The 22,180-nt window shown below is 44.3% G+C and overlaps 1 protein-coding gene across 2 annotated transcripts; it reads left to right on the top strand.

The window, feature by feature from the left end:
- Window positions 1-9,676: 9,676 nt before the first annotated feature.
- Window positions 9,677-20,292, top strand: LOC147016320 (7SK snRNA methylphosphate capping enzyme-like). 2 transcript variants are annotated; one of them, XM_085847768.1, is made up of 7 exons: window positions 9,677-10,165; window positions 15,380-15,609; window positions 15,725-16,894; window positions 17,177-17,395; window positions 17,523-17,649; window positions 17,889-17,956; window positions 19,532-20,292. In XM_085847768.1, exons 1-6 carry the CDS (start codon window positions 10,090-10,092, stop codon window positions 17,939-17,941), a joined length of 1,875 nt encoding a protein of 624 aa, XP_085703894.1. In that variant the 5' UTR covers window positions 9,677-10,089; the 3' UTR covers window positions 17,942-17,956; window positions 19,532-20,292. The 2 variants fall into 2 exon arrangements, with proteins under 2 accessions (XP_085703894.1, XP_085703893.1); XM_085847767.1 differs by lacking the exon at window positions 17,889-17,956 and having other exon boundaries at window positions 9,680-9,920; window positions 10,061-10,165.
- The last annotated feature ends 1,888 nt before the right edge of the window (window positions 20,293-22,180 follow it).

Below are 22,180 nucleotides of genomic sequence, written 5' to 3'. Positions count from 1 at the left end.
TGTTACCTGTTCGTTTCCATTGTGCAAATAGAATGTAAATTAAGCTTGGGACCAGGTTCGGTGGTCTGATTCTGGGAGGTCAGCGGTTTGAACCCTTATCCCCAGATTTCTTGCTGAAGCCTTTTTTAAAAAGGCAAAAAAAAATTCGAATTCAATAGAGAATCTAAACAACAGTCAAACTAAACCAATAAACCAGAAACAAACGAGAGCGCACACCCCCCCCCCCCCCAGGTGAGCAGTTTACCTTTTGTATCCCACTGACGGGCTGTATCCGGAACCAAACCTGAAGTGAAATGGAATCTGCTTGTTCTGGTTACTTGATATTAAACTCATCCACCAAGTGTGGTTCGAATCCGCCCACAACCTTTTGATACCGCTTCCGCTCAACGATGAAGAATCACTTGAAAAATTCTCGAATCCGGATCCGGATCTTCACGAAAATGTAAAACAGCTCTTCCTCGTCACACACCCAACCTGTCCACCAGGTTTCGTCCGAATCCGTCCGCAACCTTTTGAGATACCGTCCACACAGACAAACAGACATACAAACGGGTGAAAAACATAACGTCCGTGCACCTTCGGTGGTGCAGGTAAAAAGAAGAATCGATAAAAATTAGCAAATCACGAATTAACAAAAATCAAATAATGGACAATAAAGAGAACAAAGAACCAATAGTCCAAGAGCATTAGGGTTTAACCTGGACATTTTTGGTAACAAGCTGATTTTTTCAGGAAAGGTCCAGGAATGTGTGTGAAATAACATACTAAAAGTCCTCATGAATCCTCCTTGAGCGTTTTCCGCAATCCAAGATGGCGTCCAAAATGGCCGCCATTTCCTGTTTTTCTCATAACTTTGCAAGTAGGTTTACCTATAACACATTTTAAATGTCTACACATATGTTTTGAAGTATAAGGAACTCAATACAATACATATAGGAAGATTTTGAAACGCACAAAAACGAATAAAACCGCTTAAGCTCTTTCAGAAATCCAAAATGGCGTCTGAAATTGCTGCCGTTTCTGGTTTTACACCAAGGTACTTCAACACGCACTTTAAATGTCTTAATATATGTTTTGCGACTCAATGAAATGAATCATATACTTATTGGGAATTTTTCAAAAACACGCATTTACCAATAAAAACACTTGAGCTCATCCTGAAATTCAAAATGGCGCCCGAAATGCCCCTTTTCCTGTTGTTGTTTTCTCATAACTCTGCAACTAAGTAACCCAATAAAGCACACTAAAATGTCTTTATATATGTTATGGGAGTCAAGGAATCTAGATAAATTCTTATTCGCAGATTTGAAACACGCATATCTATACCAATAAAACTACTTGAACTAGTCCCAAAATCCAAAATGGCGCCAAAGATGGTTGCAATTTCCTGTTTTTCTCATGACCCTGTGACTAAGTTACCTCAATATGCACTTTAAATCTCTAAATATATTATGTCTTGAGAAATAAGGAACTCATTCAGATACTTTGAAGTACAAAGGAAACAATAAAACCGCTGAAGTTCTTTCTGAAATTCAAATGGTGCTCAAAATGTCCGCCACTTATCAACACACTGCTGTTTTAGCCTGTTTCAAGAGGCAAAGACATTCAAAACAAGATCATGCTAGAGATTCAAACCTCAAAAGTTTCAGATGAATCTTTACCTTACGCATGCACACACCTAGTTGCATCAGTCATTGTCTTCATCGTCGGATGCTGTATCTTCAATGTTGATGTCCTCTGAAGTTGGGGTAATATCATCGTCGGCATCTATAAGAGTTGGTGCTGTATTGTTGCAATTGAGACCACTGCATTTACTGCACATTGAGGTACAAAAGAGCCCAAGTTTCTTGCAGCTACATGTCATGCTTCTGCAACCATCTGGTTTACACCCACATGCCACCATGTTCAGCAAAGTGTCGGGTGCAACAGCAATGTCTGTTTCTACCGGGGTAAGAGTCCCGTCCTGAAATCGCCAGCCCCATTCTGTTGGAGATAAGGAGTTACCCATCCATTCCTGGATGGTAAGATAGGCGCGATATGAATGTTGCTTTGCTGCAGCACTAGTTGGAGGTAGACTTTCTAGCTGAAAGGATGAACTCAGGGAACTGCGACCGATTGCCCGTTTGTATGCGATGTGACGGTAGTCATCAAGAGATTCAAAACTGCTGGCTCCATAAAGCTTAAGAATGAAGCCTTCCCCAGCTTTTTCCACCTCGTCATGGGTGCTTCCACTGTTTGTGAAGGTATCCAGCAAGTCGTAGTCCCGCTTCTTGTGCACCATGTTGAAAGCTTTACGCTTGCCCTGACGATAGATCGCAGAGACCGTGTCACATCCCGTCACAGCATGAAGAAACATCAAGTGATTTCTTGTGTCCCCTATGGCATGCTGAATCTCATGAATGTTGAAGACCATGACAGGATTACTGCGGCATAGCATGTACACATCTGTGGAAGAGGTTGCCCGAGCAACTAGCATTACCAGTAAGTCTGTGTCCGTACCGACGACAGCAACTGGCACATGTTCTGACTCTGCCAGTGCTAGTGCTGTGGAGACAATCAGGGTGTCGGCGTCTGCTTCTGCCTGGACTTTTGGAAGAACTCAAGAGGTCTTATTGGTACTTGCGTGCTTCAGCATCTCTTAAGATGTATTCTAATGAGTTCCTCATACTTCAAAACATATATGTAGACATTTAAAGTGTGTTTTGGGGAAACCTGCTTGCAAAGTTATGAGAAAAACAGAAGAGGCGGCCATTTTGGACGCCATCTTGGATTGTGGAAAATGCTCAAGGAGGATTTATGAGGACTTTTAGTATGTTATTCTAGACATATTCCTGGACCTATCCTGAAAAAATCAGCTTGTTACCAAAAATGTCCAGGTTAGGGCCTATTTTGACCTAATGCTCTTGGACTATTACCTGGATGGATGGCCAAGCTTCTCGCTTGAAGGCCTACAGCCGAGACTGGGTGATTAATGCGTGCGTGGGAAGGGGTGCAATGGCGGATGGGACAGAGGAGCACAACACAAGGGGAGTTTATACTCAAAGCCCACCACAAATACACAGCTACAGCTTCTTAAAAGGAATACATTTCATGAAAATAAACAAATATTTACAAAGGACAATAATTGAAAAGGTAATGATAATAATGAAGTAAGTAAATCCGAAAGTCGAGGCGCCTCTTCACACACTTCACACAATCCATCAGGGGGGTTTGTTTAGGACACAAGGTTGGCAATTCGGGCCTTGCACTGGCCCACATGGTCTGGAGTTTGCAGTATGAGCAGCTGCCCTTTCGGCAAGCTGAGCAAGTTCTCCAAGTCTTGTTGTGCCGACGTACAGCCCTTTATCTCAGGTATGTTTCCATGTATTTTTGACTTATTTTAGAGCTTTATGAGCCATTTCAGGTAACAATCCTTGTCCAGGACACATGATACATTTGCCCCGAACACTGCCATTTCCCCGGGGTCTCTGTGCATGCACACCGAGCATTCTGGGGTGGATTGCATCGTTTTGAAAGTCGTGAATTGGTGGGATTGAAACACCAAATGGCAACGCTTAAGTAGGTGGCTGAACATTAATCCGGGTGTCCCATCTGCCGGCATTAGTTGGTGGACGTTAAAGATCCCATGGTGTCTTTCTCGAAGAGGAGGTGTCATCGCCGGCACCCTGGCCAATTCAAAATTCCTGCTCTAACCCATGGGTTGCAAGTGGTCTGGTCTTGTTGAATCCTCCTTGACATCAGGGTCCACCACTCGCTATATTGGAATGTAGTCGCTGTCTGGGCAGTAGTTTTTTCATGCTAAACAAATTTACCAGGTGGGTGGTTCGCAAGTTACACCTGAACGGTCCTCTTTGGTCATGAAGTGAAACCACCAGCAGCAGCAGCATATCTCATGAGATCTGATGAGAATCTCATGAAGTTTGTTTGTAGGAGCACACACAGCACGACCACGATTCACCCAAGACGTTCTCTCCATAAAACTCGAAAGAAATCCGTGAAACACAATCCACCAAGTTGCTGAGCACGATAAACCAATCGTGGAACAGGACGTGTCAGGCCAGTGCGGTTCAGTGTTCAACTGAGATGATGTAGAACCCTGAGGACAATGATGGACCAAAGATTTATTTTCACTGAATAAAAGGATTTTCATGGAGAATTATGACAATGATATGTGTAATTAATTAATTGATGGTTGTGCAAGTTTCGCCCGCTTGATCCAACAATGTTGGAGGAAACAGTCGAGAAGGAGAACTTGTGCAACCAGCCAGACAATGTTTCCAAAGCCTCTCGTCAATAAACCACGACTGATGTCGCAGGGTGTAGACCAGTGGTTCCTTACCTTTTTACCACCACACACCCTCTTGTAGTTGGTCCTTGCCTCCATGGTCTTCCCCCCACCCCCTTCACATCTTCAACCAAATGATTAAAAATTATACCTGAATTAAAAGGAAAAAGTGAAATAAATTGTGTTTTAGTCTTTTTATTGAACAAAGAATTCTGTATAAGCAACACATATATATATATATATATATATATATATATATATATATATATATATATATATATATATATATATATATATATATATGTACACACAGCATATTTAATGAGATACTTGACATTGCTTCTTCATGACCAGATCTTGAATGCATGGTCTAATGCCAGAGAGAGCACAACGCAAGTCCCCTTCAACGTTCAGATTGTTTCTGTACTTGGTTTTGACAGCAACGAGCATGGAAAATGCAGCTTTACAAAGATACGTTGATCCAAACATTGTCAGAATCCGAAGAGCTTTATGCGAGACCAAAGGGTAAACAGGAAGGTACGTGACCCAGAACGTCTCGAGATCCAGTTTTTTGAAGTCTTCTTCAGCCGAGGAGTTGAACTTTAACTCAAGAAACTCCTCTTGCACTTCGTCTGAAATATCAGCTGCTTCACATTGAAATGGGTTCCTCATGAATTTCCAGGCTTCGCGCTTCTCATCTATATCCAGAAAGTATCTGATGAATTCTGCTTTCAATTCAGCCAGATGAGTAATTATTTGTGTCTTTAACTCAGAATCAAGGTAACTGTGAATGAGAGCAGAATCCAAGTTAGCAAAACTGGCTGTATTTGCATCCTGAATTGGACATTTCCAGAGGTCGAGTTTGGCCATGAAGGCTTGAATGACGTCATGGTACATGATTATGTTGATGTTTTCCCCTTGGAGTTTGAGGTTGATGGCATCCAGCAGGTAAGCTTGAGATAGCAAAAATCCTTCAGACTGGAACTTGTCATGGAGATCTGCTTTTTGCTGCGAATCTAGAAATGTTGCCACTTCTTGTCGTAGTTAATAAAGCCATCCAAGCATGTTTCCCTTCGAAAGCCATCGTACGTTTGTGTGGAAAAGCAAGGCTTGATGTTCAGAATCCATATCCACACACAGCTGTTTGAAGAGACGACTGTTTAAGGCTCCAGCTTTGATGAAGTTGACGTCCTTGATAGTCAGGTTCATGACATCCCCCATTTCAGCAGGTAGAGTTCTGGATGCTAAGGCTTCACGATGAAGGATACAGTGCGAACCTACAGCAGATGGACTTTTTTCTTTCACTCTTGTTATGAAACCAGATTGCAAACCAAGTATGGCCGGAGCTCAATCAGAACACACCCCTACCAGCGAGTCCCACGAAAGTTGATTTTCCTGGAAGAAGTTTGATACCACTTGAAAAATATCTGTTGCTGTTGTACAACTTTCCATGGGATGGCAGAAGAGCATTTCCTCTGTTACACTATTGCCTGACATGAAACGAGCATACATCAGTAGCTGAGAACACTGAGGAACATCAGTCGTTTCGTCCAACTGGATGGCAAATACAGGAGAAGCTCTAACTTGGTCGAGAACTTGATCGTTGATGTCTTGAGACATTTCATCGATCCTTCCCTTGACGGTGTCGTTTGATAGAGAGATTTGGGAAAGCTTGTTTGCACTATCCTTCCCCAGAATGAGCTCTGCTGCACGCAGTACACTTGGTTTTATGAGTCTCTCTGATGTTGTGGCTCATTTTGCTCTTTGCAATCAACATGGCGATCTCATAGGAAGCCTCAACAACCTTTGAAGTCTGTTGCCGAAATGCTCCACTGCTGTCCATCTTCGCTTGCTTCAAGGACTGCCTTTTTGTTTCAAAGAATGCCTTGGGTTTAGCAGCTTGAGCAGGATGCATCGTCTTCAAGTGGCGTTCCAAGCGTGTGGGCCGCATGCCATCATTGCTCAGAGTCTTGTAGAATATTACACACTGGGGCACCTGTGTGTCACCCTTTTGGAGGGACACAAATCCAAATCGAATACATATTCATCAAGATACTTCCGCTTGTTTGCACTCATTGTGAATTATTTAGTTTGAAATGGGTACTGCAAATGTGTGAAAAAAAATAAAACTTTAATATTAAAATTAAAATAAAATATAAATTTTAATATTAAATTTAAATAAATGTTAAATTTTAAAATTCATTTTAATACAGACAATGGTCAGGCACATCCTTCCATTTTCTGTATTAAAATTAATTTGAAAATACAGAATTTTTTTACAGAAATATACAGAATTACAGTATTAAACAAGGACAAATGTGTCCAAGAGCCGTGTCCAAAAGGTTTTGTCTTCACCAGAAGAACAAGAGCAAGAAGAGGAAGAAGAAGAAAAAACAACAACAACAACTTCCGATATTTTGTCACGTGCCTTGATTAAGCCAATAGCGAGACCCGTCATAATGTATTTACGAAATATAGTGTATTTACGAAATAAATAGTGTATTTACGAAATTACAATCCATTAAATGGAATCATCTTTAAATAGTGACGTGAACTTTTCGAAACTTTAAAGCAAATGTCCGAATATATTTAAAAGTTCATGATAGACGCTCTCAAAAGGCACCGTCAATGTGAGGATGTGTACAGGTGTTTAGTATTTAAGGAGATCCGGATCTTGTATATAACAAGAGCCGAGTCCTAAAGGTTTTGTGAGAAGGAGAAGGAGAAGGAGAAGGAGAAGGAGAAGGAGAAGGAGAAGGAGAAGGAGAAGGAGAAGGAGAAGGAGAAGGAAAAGGCTGCATTCGCTACGCAAATACCATATAGAAAATGGGAGGAAGTAGCGAATAGAAAATTAAAGGTGATACTTTTGTTTTTTTTATTAATAATTTTTTCTCCGGGCTCGCACCCCCTCTGGAATCTGGAAATTACTCGCGCCCTCCAGTTAAGAGATAATGGTGTAGAAGTGTCACGAAGATCTTCTCGAACACCAGAACACCGACTTCAATGTTCTTCTGAATGGTCCAAATCTCGCTTTTGGCTTTATCAATGGAGGATCCTGGCTGCATGGTGGATCCTTTCATGATGCCTGGTGTTGGCTTAATGGTTCGGGTGGTGGGCTTGGGATCTGAGGATCCAAAGTTCAAATCCCACTTGGCTGTTGAATTAATACGAGGTGGGGTTGACTCGGCCCGTCATCCTTCCGAGGTCGGCAAAATGAGTACCAGCTTGCTAGTATCCTTTGTGGAAGTGGCGACCCGTCCAGGATTGTGTCCAACAGCCGAGGAGACTGCTGAGGCAGCATCAACGCCCTGCACTGAGTATGGTCCCAATGGATGAATGGATACTCTTATGATTGGTCCAAATCTGGCTTTTGGTTTTATCAATAGAAGATCCTGCATGGTGATCCTCTCATGATTGGTCCAAACCTGGCTTTTGACTTTATCAATGGAAGATCCTGTGTGATGATCCTCTCATGATTGGTCCAAATCTGGATTTTGGCTTTATCAATGGAAGATCCTGCATGGTGGATCCTCTCATGATTGGTCCAAATCTGGATAATGGCTTTAACAATGGAAGATCCTGCATGGTGATCCTCTCATGATTGGTCGAAATCTGGATAATGGCTTTATCAATGGAAGATCCTGCATGGTGGATCCTCTCATGATTGGTCCAAATCAGGCTTTTGGCTTTATCAATGGAAGATCCTGCATGGTGGATCCTCTCATGATTGGTCCAAATCTGGCTTTTGGCTTTATCAATGGAATATCCTGCATGGTGGATCCTCTCATGATTGGTCCAAATCTGGATTTTGGCTTTATCAATGGAAGATCCTGCATGGTGATCCTCTCATGATTGGTCCAAATCTGGATTTTGGCTTGAACAATGGAAGATCCTGCATGGTGGATCCTCTCATGATTGGTCCAAATCTGGATAATGGCTTTAATAATGGTAGATCCTGCATGGTGGATCCTCTCATGAATGGTCCAAATCTGGAATTTGGCTTTAACAATGGAAGATCCTGCATGGTGATCCTCTCATGATTGGTCCAAATCTGGATAATCGTTTTAACAATGGTACATCCTGCATGGTGGATCCTCTCATGATTGGTCCAAATCTGGATTTTGGCTTTATCAATGGAAGATCCTGCAAGGTAGATCCTCTCATGATTGGTCCAAATCTGGATAACGGCTTAAACAATGGAAGATGGAAGATCCTGCATGGTGATCCTCTCATGATTGGTCCAAATCTGGATTTTGGCTTTAACAATGGAAGATCCTGCATGGTGATCCTCTCATGATTGGTCCAAATCTGGATTTTGGCTTGAACAATGGAAGATCCTGCATGGTGGATCCTCTCATGATTGGTCCAAATCTGGATTTTGGCTTTAACAATGGAAGATCCTGCATGGTGATCCTCTCATGATTGGTCCAAATCTGGATTTTGGCTTGAACAATGGAAGATCCTGCATGGTGGATCCTCTCATGATTGGTCCAAATCTGGATTTTGGCTTTAACAATGGAAGATCCTGCATGGTGATCCTCTCATGATTGGTCCAAATCTGGATTTTAGCTTTAACAATGGAAGATCCTGCGTGATGATCCTCTCACGATTGTCACCACTTTGCACACAACCCAAGGGTTTTTCCTCATGGTAATTAATGAGACCTGTGTTACCTGTCCAAAGAACGAGTTTACGCTTGCCAAGCCAGCCGTTCATTATGAGCCCTTTTTCATGGAGTGCTTACTTGAGTGCTTAAGTGCCCTCCAAGCCGTTTGCTCATGGAACACACCGCGTTTTTCCCCCCAAAAAATCCAAAACAGTTAATTTACCTCACTTAACTTGCGAAAGCTCGTCCGCTCTCCCCCTCAGATCTCATAGAAATGTCACCATCTCATGAGGATTGAGATTTTGGTTTATTCGAAAAAAAAAAAAGAAAAACACTCAGCGAATCCATTCGAGTGGAGACGGCATGACGTCATCACGTACGAGGGGCTCGCCGCACGCGCCGGTACAATTTTAAAACCGACAGTTGCAACAAGCTTTTCATGCTCGATTTAAATCAGATCTTTACGTCGATCGAAAAAAAACAACAACCTGTAAGCCACAGTATTGACGTCCTGCTCCGGCATTCGTACACATTCATCGAGTGATGATTGGTCAATCTTGATCACGTGACGTACAAAACGCCCTCGGTGTGGTCCTCGTTGGTAAAAAGAGAGTAACAATAGGATTTTTTTTTACCTCTTCACAAAAGCAATACTGCAATGATTAAATAAAAGATAAGGTATTTTTTCTCGGGTATTTGTGAGACAACATCGAAGAATGGAATGAAGTTGATCATTCTCATCAGTGCTTCTTTACGTGACCGACGAGGACCTTCCGCCGTTGGAGTATAAAAGCGCAGCAGGCGGGTTGTTTTCCTCAGAAAAACAGCGCCGTCGTCGTGTTTGTTAGGCAGGCTCTGAGGTTGGCCTTTAATTAGTGAGTGATCCGACACTAATTGGACGTTCATCGATGTCGCCGTCGCCACTCGATTGAAAAGCAACTTTTTGAAATTCCGTAATTTTTTTTTTTCCCCATGAAGAAGAGTGACGTCAGCGCTCGGCCTTCTACGTTTTGCGTCAACTCGAGCGAGGTGACGTCTTGAGCGTCATGACGTCATCACGCGGGGATGATGCGGTGTGACGTCAAGATAACTGCGCACTGACGTAGACGTTTGTTTGGATGACGTGAGATTTGTTGCAAGTTGCACGTTTTTTTTTTTTTTTTTTGTAGAATAACCAACCGTCAAGGTGTTCGTCCCAATGTCGAACGATCAACGATGTACTTCCTGCAGTGATTCTCAAACACCGCAACTCCCGACCAGCCATTGCATGGAAGGTAAACTTCACTGTGAAAACTTTGTAAACTTTTCAAAAATAAATTTTTGACAATTTTTCCATTAGACACGATTTGTACTTGTCTACTGCACAGTTAAGGGTGAGAGGTGGGGGGGGGGTGGAATCAGGGGTGTTAAAGTGAACCTGTCATCCATTCCTTCTACCCTGCCCCCCATTCCTTCTACCCTGCCCCCCTACCCCCCCTCCCCCACCCCCCCCCCCACACCATCTCCAAGCCTTGTTTCTCCACTAAATCAGGAACAATCAAGATGACTGCCAAAAGCCTTGCGGTCTACAGAATGAACATGTGTTCAGTTGATCACCCGATCGTTAGTGTAGTTCACCAGCCTTGTTGGGAGTGGGTTCACAGACCACACAAATAGGTTTAAGGTGCTCAGACTTGTGATGAGTCTCCAGTTTATGAAAAACCTTTTCACAAAGGATGTCTGGTGTACCAAACAAGTCTCTTTTCAGTCTGATTGTGTTTATTTCAACAGTTGTAGGAAAGGTAGGAAATTGCTGTTTTTATTACTATCTATCTATAATTCCAGGTGTGTGTGTGTGTGTGTGTGTGTGTGTGTGTGTGTGTGTGTGTGTGTGTGTGTGTGTGTGTGTGTGTGTGTGTGTGTGTGTGTGTGTGTGTGTGTGTGTGTGTGTGTGTGTGTGTGTGTGTGTGTGTGTGTGTGTGTGTGTGTGTGTGTGTGTGTGTGTGTGTGTGTGTGTGTGTGTGTGTGTGTGTGTGTGTGTGTGTGTGTGTGTGTGTGTGTGTGTGTGTGTGTGTGTGTGTGTGTGTGTGTGTGTGTGTGTGTGTGTGTGTGTGTGTGTGTGTGTGTGTGTGTGTGTGTGTGCGCGCGCGCGTCTGTCTGTGACCGCCGTTTCTCGACGACCGCCGGTCCGATAGGATTGAAACTTGCCAGGAATATTGCTGGGGACCAACGGATGTGCCTTTTCGAGGTTTGATATCAATCAGACAAGCAGTTCCCAAGTTACGGCCATTTATCTGTCGACCAATGACAAGACACGGTGCTATGACATCACAATTAATGTTTATTTATTATTATTATTATTATTTTTTTGCACGATTGATGGTCCGATCTGATTGAAACTTGCCAAGAATATTGCTGGGGACCCGCGGATGTGCCTTTTCGAGGTTTGATATTAATCGGACGAGCGGTTCCCAAGTTACGGCCATTTATCTGTCGACCAATGACAAGACACGGTGCTATGACATCACGAATGACATCACAATTAATGTTTATTTATTTATTTTTTTTTTGCACGATTGAGGGTCCGATCTGATTGAAACTTGCCAGGAATATTGCTGGGGACCCGCGGATGTGCCTTTTCGAGGTTTGATATTAATCGGACGAGCGGTTCCCAAGTTACGGCCATTTATCTGTCGACCAATATCTGGGAGGGGGCGAGGGAGGGGCGAGGGGGGCGAGAGGGGGGAGCGAGAGAGGGCTGCACATACTGGCACTCACCTACAGGCACGCACCTTAGGGCCCGTACTTGTAAATAAATAAACATTAATTGTGACGTCATACCACCGTGTCTTGTCATTGGTCGACAGATAAATGGCCGTAACTTGGCAACCGCTCGTCTGATTGATATCAAACCTCGAAAAGGCACATCCGTTGGTCCCCAGCAATATTCCTGGCAAGTTTCAATTCTATCGAACCGGCGGTCGTCGAGAAACGGCAGTCACAGACAGACAGACGCGCACACACACACATTGCTGGAATTATATAGATTATTAATTTTTTTTTGCACGATTGACGGTCCGATCTCATTGAAACTTGCCAGGAATATTGCTGGGGACCCGCAGATGTGCCTTTTCGAGGTTTGATGTTAATTGGATGAGCGGTTCCCAAGTTACGGCCATTTATCTGTCAACCAATGACAAGACACGGTGCTATGATGTCACGAATGACGTCACAATTAATGTTTATTTATTATTACTAATGCATGCCGGTAGGTGCGTGGCCGTACGTGCAAAAAAAAAAAAAATAATTCAAACTGCGTGCCAGAAACAACTGCACAGGCCGTTCCTTCGCTCTCACGTGCCGTACGTGCGTGCCCGTACCCGTTTCTTCTGCACGGCGCCTTGCCTCGCGTCCAGTGTTGTCTGCCAAGCGAGCAGTTCGTTCTTCATCTGTTTCAGCTGCACGACGCCTTGCCTCACGTTCAGTGTTGTCTGCCAAGCGAGCAGTTCGTTCTTCATCCGTTTGAGCTGCACGACGCCTTGTCAAGCGAGCAGCTCGTGCTTCATCAGATTCCATTGCGTGTGCACGACGCGCAGCTTCGTTCCTTCGCTGTCGTAAACGACGATTGGATTGGGGCATTGTGTTTAGGAAAATCGAGAAAGTACAGAAATTGAGAAAGAAAGAATACAGTAAGTCGATAAATCAAGAAAAAAATCGAGAAAGAATACAGTAATCGTCACTGACTGGATTGGGGTATTGGGTTTAAGAAAATCGAGAAAGAAAGAATACAGTAATCGTCACTATCCAGAAGTGAAGTCCTCACTGTCCGGAAGTTCGCATATGGCAGTTACGATTATTCGCAATTTATTTTTAATGGCTAATTATTCAATTAGCGCCAACGTATTTTGCCTTTTCCCAATGTCATCGCAAGGAAAAACACAAAGAGAAGAGGAAAGAGGAGAAAAAAAACGTGCAAAAAATAATTTATTTCCTGCTTCGGAGCATACCAGCTAACTCTGATGTTACCCAAATTTATACACCGTCTCGTATGAAAACGATCATAACTTGGGGCATTGTGTTTATCTATAAATGCGCATAAGAAATCGAGAAATAATTAGAATACACGAAGTCATCACTCCGGAAGCCCGTACGTTGTAACCCGTAATGGGGAACGCGGCTGAGGTTCCCTTCCCCATCGGCCACACCCACGCAACAACGTGTTTTGTCATTGGTTTGGTAAATAAATGGCCATAACTTGGGAGGCACTTGTCCGATTAATATCAAACCTTGAAAAGGCACATCATTAGGGCCCCAGCAATATAGCTGGCAAGTTTCAATTGGATCGGACCAGAGGTTGTCGAGAAACAGCGGACACGTACACGTACACGTACACGTACACGTACACGTACACATACACACTGCTGGAGTTATAGATAGATTATTTTTTTTCTGCACGATTGACATCAATTCTTCTTTTCTTCTTCGTTTGGTATGACGTCACAATCAACGCTGGGGACCTGAGTGTGTGCCTTTTCAAGGTTTGATATCGTTCTTCATCCGTTTCAGCTGTTTCCCAAGTGTTTACCAAGGTTTGAAAGCCGTTTTTTCCCAAGGTTTAAATTATTTGTCCAAATTGTTAATTAATCCCAAGGTTTGAATTTTCCCAAGGGAAACAGCTGTTTCCCAAGGGTTTGAAAGCTGTTTTTTCCCAAGGTTAGAATTAATTGTTGTGCTTGGTAGACATTTGTGAATACATTTACAGAGAGAGGGGCATCACAATTCCAGAGAGGGGAGAGAGGAGGGGCGAGAGAGGGGGGCGTCACAATTCTTCTTCTTTTTCTTCTTCGTTTGATATGATGTCACAATTGACGCTGGGGACCTGAGTATGTTTCCCAAGTTATGGCCATTTATGATACGGTTGGTCCGATCTAATTGAAAAAATGCCCCAATCCAGTCGGCGTTTACAAGAGCGAAGGAACGAAGCTGCACATACTGGCACGCACCTACGGGCCCGCACTAGTTTAAATATACTACTGGAGGGAAAAAATGGTGCTGTACTTTATTACTGATATTGATCTGGATGGATGGTCTTCCTTAAGGTGTTTCCATGACCTAGGTGGGGCCACCATACTGCACGGGTCGCCACTCTGACGCAGGATGCACGAATGGTTCACTTTCTCCCAGAGCTGCCGCTCACTTTGTCGACCTCAGAAGAATGACTCAACCCATCTGATGTTATCTTGGCATAGTTGGGGCTTGAAAACGGGGCGCTAAGATCCCCAGTCAACCACCTTAACCGTTGAGCCGTCGGCAGGAGGCCCTTGTTACTGATCCGGTCACTGTGGATCTCATGAGCTGAGATCATTGGCTGAAAGTGTTTTATTATTTAGAATGGTATTTATGTTCATGTGGAGAGCCAAACTCCTCGTGAAGAACCAAACTCCTCATGAAGAACCAAACTCTTCATGAAGAACTTAACTCCTCATCCCAAGTCCATGTTTATTATCATCATTTGTTGTTTGTTTTGTACACATGGTCAAGGCTCATGGAAGGGAACAAAAAGGAAAAGGAGGAAATGCTAACAGCAGAGTAGAAATGAGAGAGGGAGAGGTAGAGAGGTAGAGAGGTAGAGAGAGAGGTAGAGAGAGAGAGAGAGAGAGAGAGGTAGAGAGAGGTAGAGAGAGAGAGAGAGACAGACAGACAGACAGACAGACAGACAGACAGACAGACAGACAGACGTCGAGGTGGGAGAAGGACACATGGGGGGGGGGAGGGGGTGAACATTCTGCACACAAGCTGAAAAACACAGCGAGAAGAAGAAGAAGGGGAAGGTGGGAATAAAACTCAAAAGAAACAAATCAACTGACCATAAACAATCTAAAAGTGGTGGGGGTGGGGGGGGATTGCAATAACCTTGGATAATGCGGGTACAAAAGATCATGAGTGGATAGGGAAGACCTGAGGTAGTGCTAAAGTCCTGGACGGAAGAATGGCACTGAACAGACTGGGGAAGTTTGTTCCACAGGTGAGAGAAAAGATGAACAGATGAGTGGAGGTGATCAGTGAGTCTGGATTTTGAGAGTTCATCAACAGAGTTATTGGCAGACCATGTGTGCCCTGCAGAAACCTGGGAGGGACGGAGCCAAAAGGGTGCAAAATCATATTGCAAATGTGTCCAAAGAGACATGGATTTTTTTCAACTGAAACCCGGTGAGGGTATGTTAACCACCGTGGGAAGCGAAGACCTGATGTTTTGAGCATCAGCTTTGTCTGAGTAAAAGAGCACTTGACAGCCGACAGGACTGATAATGGCGGTTAACATGCTCGTATCTGGTGTTCGCTAATGAGGTGCATTGTTTAATTAGGACCCTGACACTGGCAGGCACTTGCCGTCACGAAGACTTGCATTATATGCTGTGCATTGGTCTGTACATATTTTTTACTTTTTTATGGGCGTGTATCATGTTTATTGTTTCGTTTATGCAAGTGAGTTCTTCCATTGCTAACAGAGGATGGCCACGTGAATGGGTCCAATTGTCAGAACGCCATCACTGCCACCCAAGCACCCAGAGGTGGGAGACGTAGATGGGCTTCAATTGCAGCAGGAGGACCGCGTCGGCACCACCGTCGGCGCTCTTCCGCCAGCTCTGAAACGGGACGACCTCCACCAATCCCTCACTTCCTCCTCGGCGGAAACATCACAGATCCCCTCAACCTCAACAGCCTCCTTGATGAGGAGGTAAATATGTAGTTTTTATTTCGCTTGAAGGTGTACTGTGTATGAGGTAAACAAAAGTTTCAAACAAGTTGAACTGATGGATTGGCACTCCTTTCTCTTGATTCTGCTGCCCCAGGTGAACCGTGCCCTCAATGCGGTGACTCCAAAGTCGTCCCCGCTCCCAACTCGCAGCTCCGAGCCTCTTGAGATCCTCGTTCCACGTGACTCCAGTGATCCTCTTAACCTCATGGCTTTCCAAAAGTCCGGTGACTGCAGCGATAGCCCACCGTTGTCAGCAGCGGATAGCCGGGCACGCGTCGGAAAAGGCCGTCGACGTCGCCGCAACCGTCGGCGTTTGCGGGATTCTTTAGAAGAGTCTGGTGCTGCAAAACCCGGGGCTGGGAGGTCTGGGTCTGGAGAGTCTGGGACCGACGAAATGTTGCCCTTAGAAACTGGGACTTTTTGCAAGGTACCAGTGGAGGTGAGGGATCAGGGAGTTGGACCTCAACGAATTAAAGATCGAGAAGTTTTGGAGCGGGGAGTCAGTGACCTTAGTGTTAGAGGCCAAGAAGCTGTTGGGTTTGAGAAAACTGACAAAGCAATGCATTCACGCAAACGTTTCTGCTATGGTAACTACAATCAATACTATGGGTACCGTAACCCAGGTAAGGGGCGAGACCCGCGTCTTGACTTGCTTAGAGCGGAGTGGTTTACGGGGCGTCATGTTTTGGATATTGGCTGCAATGTGGGTCATGTGACCTTGAGCGTAGCTCAGCATTGGATGCCAGCACGCTGCGTCGGCCTGGACATTGACCCTGCCTTAGTGGCTGCAGCTCGACGAAATATGCGACACTATTGGCAGTCTCCTGAGAAAGGCAGCGGAACAAAGCGATGGGGCACGCAACATGGAGTGAGAGGAGGAGGAAAGAAGTTTGCATGCAGTAATGCTGAGCAAGCTCGGGAATGGAAAGATGAAGGCATTGGGTTGAGTCGAGAGAAAATGCTCATGGCAGAGGGTGGTGAAGCAGAGCGGGGGACATCGGGGCATAATGGAGATAAAGAAGGGGTTATGCCGAGGCCTGTGTGTGATGCTGAGGATCAGCATTGTACGAGTGATCAAGACAGGAATCTGCTCTTCAAAGGCCAGGACTCTGTTGGTCAGGTTGAGTGTCTGCAGAAATGTCCTGCAGTAGAAGTTGAAGCTAAACATACCATGGAAGGTCCTTCTGCCACAAAGTTGGCTCCAAATAGGCCTGAAGGACCAGCTATTACATCAACCTTCCCAGAGAATGTCACCTTCATTCAGGTATTTTCAAACACTGTTTAGTCTCATTGTTTCCTGAGCAGGTCAACTTTGACCTCATGAAAATGTTTTTAAAATTTTTTGTCAATGGGAATTTATAAAGTGAAAGTTTAACTTTAATATTCTTCCCCCTCCCCAGTCTCCTATGTCAAGTACTACTTGAAGTACCAACTCGAGTACTTGTAACTCCTGGATCGAGCTCTCCTGACTTTCTGGTGTGCACCACCTGGCTGCCACCTCTCCCTTCCCAACCCCATCTTGTGATGTACCTCAAACTTCCCCTAGGCGAACTATGTTCCCCAGAGTGAGGACCAGCTAAGGTGGCAACGAGCAGAATTTGATACAATCTTGTGTCTGAGTGTTACCAAGTGGGTTCACCTAAACTGGGGCGATGATGGTCTCAAGCTTATGTTTCGCCGAGTTTACCAGCACCTGCGGCCCGGTGGGGTGTTCATCCTCGAGGCGCAGCCCTTTCAAGCATACCGGCGCCGCAGAAAAATCTCGGTAAGCCGTAAATGTGATGTGGACCTATTCTTCAAGTGAGAAATTGTTGTTTTCTCTTCCTCTTCCTTCCTCTTCCATTTGTACAACCTTGTCGGCACATTCGAAGCACGGCCTCTTCCACTTGCAGGAAACCACGTTGAGAAATTTCAATGAGATGAAGTTTTATCCTGAAGCCTTCACCTCTTATCTCTTGTCCTCAGCTGTTGGTTTCTCCTCCATGGAGATGCTTGGCATCTCACCGAACTCCTCTTCAGGTAACATTTCACCCCCTCGGTTCATCAACAACAATGCACTGACGGTTGTTCAAACGCATATCCTGGAACAGTTCCCAGGATGCTTTTGAGAAATGCATGGCTTCGCAAAAGTGTATTTACTCGGAGTGAATAAAGTTTCTTTGATCATTTTAAACGAATGGAAATGTTCCCAAAAGAGGGCAAGGCTGTGCGGCAGTGGGCTTATCCATGAACTATTGTCATCTCATCTCTGATTCCAGGTGTATCACTTTACTTTTGGGGGATGAGAAATCCCGATGCAAGTCACAACTGATCTCACCATAACAGTGTACGTGCGATGCTTACGAAAGATTGTACATTTGTGAACAAAAATCGCAAACATCCTCCACCGAAATAGCATGACATCCCTATTTTATGAATCCGTGAATGAATGAAACATCGACAGTGTTCGTTCGTGTAGTTTTGTGGGAATAAAATTAGAACGGCACTCCGGAGAGCACGTACCTCTGCCAGACTGAACAGTTTACATTTTGTATCCCACCGAGAGGCCAGATCGGCTTTCGGACCTGAACCAAAATCGAATCGGCTTGTTCGTATCATTTAACCAGCTAATCCAAGTTTTGTCGTAACTCGTCCACAACTTTTTGAGATATACAGCGTGGTGCAGAGCCGACTCACACATTTCGATATGCGGTAATTGGAACACACGGGGTTTATGTTCAAAGCTTGCAATTTAATACATTTATGGAAGATAACATCAGGAAGGTGGCCCACACCAGTTGCAGTGCGTTGTTTTAGAAAAATGGTCCCACAACCCCAAAAGTTCCCACCCCGCCCCTCGTACAGGAGAGCGGTCTGAAATGTGTCGGTCGGCTCTGCACCACCCCGTATGACCTCCCCATACACCTTTGGTGGTGGAGGTAAAAACTCAAACACATTTCAGCCTCTGCAGGGGGAAGGGAGTGGGAGGATTTGTTCACTTCCTCCCCTCTTAATTCTGCACCCAGTGGCCACAGCTCGGTTTTATTGTCTCCACTAGAAACACCCGCTCCCTTCAGGAGTGGCAACGGAAGGAAACGTTAAGTTGGAGATAACCATCCCAGCTGAGTAGAACGTTTCTATGCACACCCAGAGTTTAACCACCATTTTCCAACTTATTTCATCCAATGGTTTAGGAGTGTATAGAATACCAAATTGGTCAAGTAGTCTTCTGCTCAGTGGTTTTTATTGCTGGATTCTGACTGATTGACAGGATTCTTCATCACTTTTCTCAGAATTTTAGGTAATGTTCTGCTTCATGGGTTCTCCTGGGGCTCACACATGTGTGGATGGACTCTTTCCAAACCAACTTCGGTGACACTTCACCTGAATGTTCCTGCAGTCGTCTGTTCACTATCCACCATCATAATTCCTTGAGTTTTTGAGCAAAACGCTAACGCAGTTGCTGTCACTTCCGCTCTGCGCTCAGAACAGCTGAGCCGTATGATTGGATGGTAGATCACCGAGTTAATGGGTGCGATACTCCCCTTCGATGGAAATAGAGATATAATGGACCGGATGCTGTTGACCTATGTGGAATCTGTAAGGGCAGTGCAGGCCAGACAGAGAGGTGGAGATCCATGGCAGTGAACCTTCTGGGAAGAAGATGACACCAACGGACGAACAAACCCCCCTTTGCATGTGGTGGAACGTGTTTTTATGCCTCCTTTGACGAAGTCGCTGGAGGCATGTTTTTTGGGGTTGTTTTAACCAATGATTTTTGCAATGGCATTCTGATTTTGTTTGACTGATTAATGTTTTTGAAGAATTTGTTTCTATCCATTTTTTTAAAACATGTGAAGATGACTAACACTTCTTTCTATTGTCTTTCAATCTTTCTCATTCTTTCTTCGTACATTTTCAGGCTTTCACAGGCCCATCGAGGTCTTTTTCAAGGCTCAGATTCCCAATACCTCCCCCGTTAATTTGCCACCTTCACCTAAACGCCGCCGGGAAGAGCCGGAGTGAAGTTTCAGTACTCGGAAGCAACCCACGCTTGCTGGCCTCTGGTTGGGTTTGTGTCCATTTTTGCCCTTTTTATGCCTTTTGTGGTTGTGCAACAGGCATCCGAATGATAAAGATTGAGGACGGGACAACCCATCTGTCTTCTTGGACTTGCTCGTGTTTCTGATGTATTTTTTTTTCTTTTTTTTTTTAAAATAAACATGTACCTTTGTTATTGTTGCAAAAAAAAAAAAAAAATCCCATTCTGCTGCCTGGGATTGTCGTCGGAGCTCTTGTCTTGTCACTCCGATGTGCTTCTCCTCGGGATCCGGTGGTAGTTCCGATGGACAATCTTTCGCATCGTGCACCGGCACAAAGTGTCACCGTTGACCGTTCTCGTAACATTTTGGTCACGACGATGCCGGCAGCTCTTGTACGACCGACCGTGTTCAGACAATTTTGGGTGGAATTACAAGTTGTGGGGTTTTATTAACTTCTCAATAAGACACAATTATTTGTTTGTAAAAAATATTTTTTTTAACAAAACTTTCCAGTTGGCATTTTAATTTTTGTCATAACCTTGCCGTTTTGGTCATATGGATGTTGTAAATGTTACAGGGACAGTGCGTCGTCTCGCCTCATGATTTGGTTTTTAATGATTAAAGGTGGGTACACATGGTCCACCGTTTACCCATTTTGTTGTATGAAACGGGTGCTTTGGTATCATGAGACAGTTGGTCAGTGCATGATATCCCAGAACATGTCACAGAATCATTGTTTTGTTTTTGTTGGGGGGGGGGGGAAATCGCAGGATGTCCATGCGATTGGTTTATGGTTTTGGGGAGGACCTGAGCCGTATGACGGTTTATGGGATGAAGTCTGTCGATTACGTGCAGACCATGTTGTAAGCAACATGTGCTTTGTCCAACATGTTTACCAATATATGCCCACTTTTTAACTCCACCATTTCCAACAGTGAGAGCAAGCTTCTTTTTTTTTTTTACTTACTTTTAAAATGAGTGTGAAGATATCCATCCTCACTGGAAGTTGAATGCATTTGGACCAGAACATGGTCATGCCTGGAGGCTTTCCGCCGCTCCTGCGAAGACCTATGGATTGAGGCTCGTTGTGAATTTATGGCCAGGAGTTACCAAGCCCTTTTGTCTCCAGAACGATCTCTCAGAGTCTGCTGACTGCTTTAACACGGTGAGTCAAAAGAGCAAGGGTCGAGCCACTTCTACAAAAGGGAGAAAAAAAAATCCTGCGTTTATTGGTCTCCAAAATCGATCTTGGGGCATAGCCCTGTCTCCATTGGGTCAATGTTAACACGTCAGACAGCATGTAGAGGGATTCTGAATGTATGCATTCCCTCGAGACCCTGGAGGGAGAAAAACAGGGGAGATTGAAGTTTGGTGATTGGCTGGAGAGCGTAGTTTGTGTGCAAGGTATCCTATGCGTGCTGCTATGACTGTTGACAATTTAAATAGTTTGTTGAATTGTGTTTAAGACTCGATCATAAATCACTTTTATTGTGCTATGGATGAAAATATTAATCATTCCTGACTGACACCCTTCGAGTCGATTTTTGCATATTACTTGACAAATGAAATTGCAGTTCGATTGGGAAATGAAAATAAGTAGATTTCAACCCCGATTATTTTATACTGTTGTTATTGTTGGACTGGCATGATGGTTTAGTGCTACACCCACTTGTCTCTAATCTGTCTAACTTGGGTTCTCATCTCGGCCCAGCTATAAACCGTTTGGTGATTCATCAAAGTGTGTGTGCCGTCCCTCAGACGGACGTAAAACTGGGCATCCTGTCTCCCGGTGTTAGTTGGTGTCCGTTGAAGACCCCACGGTGTCCTTTACAAAGAGTAGGTTAGTTATCGCCGGCACCATGAACAAATTGTTAATTTCTGCCCGAACCACTGTTGGGCGAGGAATGACAAACCAGCCAGCATGACCTCATGCCGAGAAGCTGCTTCAGCAGAACCGACGCTCTGTTACAGAGATTATGGTACATCAAATCGGATTATTATTATTATTAACTAGCAGAGTACCTGCCCTATGGGCGATCGTGTTCCAAGCATGCAACACGTTCTTCTGACGCATACCTCCACTCGGGTGGTGTATAGGCAACTGACCTGTATATGCCAAAAAAACAAACAAAAATTCCGGGTTATGTGCATGAAGCAAAAACATACCTACTGCTTATAATTCAAAACACCTCACTGCACTGGAAAACGTGGGCACAGGAAGACTGTACTGTAAATGCGGGAGACTTGTAATACCCTCCCCCACCTGGAGGCAGCGCTACATGATACACATTTACGTAGAGAATTTGCTTCCCCTCCCCCCTCCCATTCCCTCAAGACCACCGGCAAAGATAAAAACACCCCCATACATTAATTCGGGTCATGTTGATCCAATGTAGCATGTCTCGATGTAATCAGCCCAGAACTGTCGGAGGAGTAGTGCGACAAACAAACAACCAAACACCCGTCCGTAAATTATCGTAATGTAGGAATGCAGTTGTGAAAGAAAGGTGATCCAGATTAATTTGAGT

The sequence above is a fragment of the Eptatretus burgeri genome, chromosome 11 (assembly GCF_056783735.1).
Source record: "Eptatretus burgeri isolate ZD-2024b chromosome 11, Ebu_testis_v1, whole genome shotgun sequence".
NCBI classification, from domain to species: Eukaryota; Metazoa; Chordata; class Myxini; order Myxiniformes; family Myxinidae; genus Eptatretus; species Eptatretus burgeri.
This window is presented reverse-complemented; position numbering and strand designations above follow the sequence as displayed.